Source organism: Cannabis sativa, chromosome 4 (assembly GCF_029168945.1).
Source record: "Cannabis sativa cultivar Pink pepper isolate KNU-18-1 chromosome 4, ASM2916894v1, whole genome shotgun sequence".
Taxonomy (NCBI): domain Eukaryota; kingdom Viridiplantae; phylum Streptophyta; class Magnoliopsida; order Rosales; family Cannabaceae; genus Cannabis; species Cannabis sativa.
In genome coordinates, this window is record NC_083604.1 from 7,329,650 (window position 1) to 7,333,466 (window position 3,817).

Here is a 3,817-nt window from a genome sequence, read left to right on the forward strand (position 1 = left end):
AAAATTAGAGGTAAATTTAATTAATTGATTAATAAAAGTGGTATTTTTCAACTTACCTCTATTAATGCTATAGATTGGGCCGAGAAGGTTTATTTGAGTCGACCCTTTGGGCCAGGTTTAGTGAATGGGCTATTATTAAAGGAGTTTTGAGTGGCCCAAATAAAATAAAAGAAAAAAAAAAAAACAAAAGGAAAAAAAAGAGAAAAGAGGGTGTCGTGTCAAGAAACAAGAAATTAGAATCTCATTATTTTTTTTTTTTTTTTTTTTTGAAAGAAATTAGAATCTCATTATTATTACTATATTTTACTTAACAACAAATGTATGATAGAAAGAACAGGTGCGTCAGCCGAAATTGGGAAAGCAAAGTCAGAGTTGGGATAGAGAAAGAAAGTCCAAAAAAAAAAAAAAGAGCAGTTGAGTTGAGTTGAGTTGAGAGAAGAAAAAAGATAACACAACATGAGAATGTGAAGGTATCCTTTTCTTTTCTTCAAATTACAATAGTTTGAACACAAAGCAACCTTTGCCTCTGCCTCTCTCTCTCTCTCTTTATATCTTTCCTTCCTCTCTTTTGAGAACCCCACTTCAAAATAAAACTCTCTTCATTCTCTCTAACAAAAAAGAAAGAAAAAACTAAGAAAGGATTAATCTTTTTATCTCATTCTCTTAGAAAAAACTAAGAAAGGATTAATCTTTTTATCTCATTCTCTTTCTGGGCTTTTGTCTATTGTTGAATATATATATATTTTCCCATAAAGGGTGAACATATGTGGCAAAATCAGGCTACCAAATCTTCTTACAGAGAGTCTTTGAAAGCTCTTGAAGCAGATATACACCATGCCAATAACTTGTGAGTCTCATTTCTGTTTTTTTTATTTTTAGTTTCTTAAGGGAAGAATTTTTTTTCCCTTTTAAAGTTGTAATTTTTACATAGTTATATGTTTTATTTGATCAAACCTGTGAATCCATTTGCATTTGCTATGTTCTTGAATGATTAAGGTGTTGTTTTTTTTCCTTGTTGTTTTTGGATAATTGGTGGTGTTGTATATATTAATTAAATGAAATTGTGGTAGTTGGGTAGTTTATGTCACATCCTATATAAAGAAGGGTAAAGTTGACTCAAAATAATAATGTAGTCATTGTATATTTTTATGATAATTTCTTCCAATTTTATTCCCTTTGTCTTATTTTTGAGTTTAATAATGGGATTTATTTATTTATTTTTTTTTAAAAAAAATATATGTAGATGAAAGCTTATGCTAAATTTAGTTTTACCTAGCTAGTTGAGCATTGAGTCATTGACCAAGATGAGAAGAGTTAATCATTGTGATTTATGATTGAGGCTTTTCAGGGCTGCTGCTATCCCTAGAGACTATGATGGGGATTGTGTTCAGATGAAATTGTCTTACAGTCCTTTGGCTCCACTTTTCTTGTATTTGATTGAATGGATGGACTATAGCTGCATCGATTCACTGCCTAGCTATTTAGGCCTTCTTCACATACTTGTATACAAGGTACCTATTCCCTTATTTAATTGTTTCTTGTTATTGTAATTACAACTACTTAAAGAGGGTAGCCCAAATGTTTATGTGGTTTGCTTCTGGGTATGGGTGGGTCGCAAGTCGTATTCATTTTGTGTTGAGACGCCTGTATAGTTGGTATATTCTCGACCCAAACACGACCTGTTTAATAATCGTTTCATAAAATGAAACCTAAACACTATCCGTTTATAAACGGGTTAACCTGACACGACCTACGTAACTCATTTATAAATATATTTTGTTTAAACATGTCAACTAATAATACGTTTATGACCTATTTATGACCTGTTAAAGTACTAAAATAGATTATTAACGGATTAATTTCGTGTTAGTCGTGTCAATCCAAACACGACCCGTTTATTAAACGGGTTAGACGAGTCAACCCGAATACGATTCAAACCCATTTAAGGCAAACTTAAACCCGCTAACTCTCGTACGGGTTTTAAGTTGTGTTATCGTGTCTGAATCGTTTTGCTAGCCGTACTTCTTGGTACTTACATAGTAATTGTTATACATGTGATTTGCTCCCACAAAGTCTCTGAATTTCGACTTTCAAGTCCCAACTTCTGGGTAACTACACATTAACTGCTACAGCCCCTAAACTGTAGGGTTAGGCAGGTAGCTTAGTTTCAGACACAAATATGGGCATGGTAACTAGTTTGAGTGTGTGTTTTTTTCGCTTTTTATCTACTTTAGTTTCTTGTTGTGTGTGTTTTCTTTCTTACATTCTTTCTCTCCCACTTTGAAGGAACAAAACTAAGCCTTACATGATTGTTTAGGTATATATTGATGGAATGCCTTCTATCTCCTCAAAAGAAAGGAAAGCCACTTTAAGGGAATTTTATGGTTTGTACTTTTGACCTTCTCTTCATTTTTGGTATTATGAATCTTTGGTGTTCACTATTTTTCATATTTTTCCATTATTTAAAACCTGTGGCAGCTGTAATATATCCTTCACTTAGGCAACTTCAAGGCGAGTTTGCTGAATTGAAAGATTGCAATACAAGAAACCAATATAAAGAAGAACACCAAAGAAAGATTCAAGATAAAGATCTTGAAAGAGAAGAAGAATGTGGGATATGCATGGAAAACACTACAAAGATGGTTTTGCCCAACTGCGGGCACTCCATGTGCATCTTGTGCTTCCATGATTGGTATCTTATAACTCTCAAAATTGATGGGCATAGTGTGTTGTTGAGAAATATCCATTTTCCTTTTTCTTATGGCTAAGCAAGAATTTGACTTGAATTACAGGAATGCACGATCAGAATCCTGCCCGTTTTGTCGTGGCTGCCTCAAGAGAGTTAGCTCCACAGATTTATGGGTTTTAACTAGCATCAACGATGTCATTGATGCAGTAACTCTTGCAAAGGAAAACCTGAGACGCTTCTATCTTTATATCGATAATCTGAGGCCTTTTGTAGCGCCAGACACACATGTTATGTTGTTTGATTACATGCTCTGAACTGTAGAGGAAGATTTGATGCAGCTAGTTATAGAATGCTTACTTGTACTACCCCCTTGTATATAGAGTCTGGTGTTCTGAATAATGGTCTCTATTGATCGTAGCGAACAACCGGAGTCCAGAGGACACCCAAATTTCCCAACTTTGAAATCAGGTGATAAGCATGGAGTTTGGAGATTACAAAACTCACCTTCATAAAAAAGAGCCTGTACAAATGAAAGGATTATGGTGACTAGTTTACTGCTATAACTCTGTTGCTTCTATGTAAAGAAAATATGAGAAATGCCTGGCACTCAACTCAGCTTTTTTGGAACCTGAGTGAGTAGTGCAAATGGCAATTGTATGTACCAGAGCTTTTGCTCACCTTAATAATATTATCTAAAACTTGGCACCTTGCAACACGAGGTTCCTCAATTCAGCCCTTTCAACTGTAGTTTCTTCATTCAGACATTAGGTGGCGTTTGGTTGGAGGTAATGAAATAGAAAGGAAACAATTTTCATTCCATTCCTTTGTTTAGTTGCATATTAAAGTATTGAAATGTCATTCCAATGGAGTTGTCTTTCTATTATTTTGGTGGAATAACTATTCTATTTTGAAATGGAAGGAAAGACCATACTATTGCATGATGAGAAAAAAATTAATATTTTATGCATTTTAAAATTTATTCCATTCCTATTCCCGTTCTCATTCGTATTCCTATGTTTTCATTCCTCCCAACTAAACGCGACCTAATGCTATAATGAGACTTATTAAATCTTGTTTTTATCTTCGTATGAAGATCTGCATCATTATGATACTATAGTTAGTATACTC

The 3,817-nt window shown here is 33.9% G+C and overlaps 1 protein-coding gene across 2 annotated transcripts; it reads left to right on the top strand.

Moving 5' to 3' along the window:
• Positions 1–273: 273 nt before the first annotated feature.
• LOC115714986 (E3 ubiquitin-protein ligase AIRP2) lies at positions 274–3,417 on the top strand. 2 transcript variants are annotated; one of them, XM_061113227.1, is made up of 6 exons: positions 348–648; positions 691–847; positions 1,340–1,511; positions 2,318–2,384; positions 2,479–2,692; positions 2,793–3,417. In XM_061113227.1, the coding sequence occupies exons 2-6, from the start codon at positions 765–767 to the stop codon at positions 3,001–3,003; spliced, it is 747 nt and encodes a 248-aa protein (XP_060969210.1). In that variant the 5' UTR covers positions 348–648; positions 691–764; the 3' UTR covers positions 3,004–3,417. The 2 variants fall into 2 exon arrangements, with proteins under 2 accessions (XP_030499622.1, XP_060969210.1); XM_030643762.2 differs by having other exon boundaries at positions 274–847; positions 1,349–1,511.
• The last annotated feature ends 400 nt before the right edge of the window (positions 3,418–3,817 follow it).

Excerpts from the sequence above, each read along its gene's own strand:
- LOC115714986 (XM_061113227.1), top strand. The coding sequence starts at position 765 with ATGTGGCAAAATCAGGCTACCAAATCTTCTTACAGAGAGTCTTTGAAA. Across the intron at positions 848-1,339 it reads ATACACCATGCCAATAACTT|GCTTTTCAGGGCTGCTGCTA; the intron begins GTGAGTCTCATT and ends TTTATGATTGAG. Across the intron at positions 2,385-2,478 it reads CACTTTAAGGGAATTTTATG|CTGTAATATATCCTTCACTT; the intron begins GTTTGTACTTTT and ends AACCTGTGGCAG.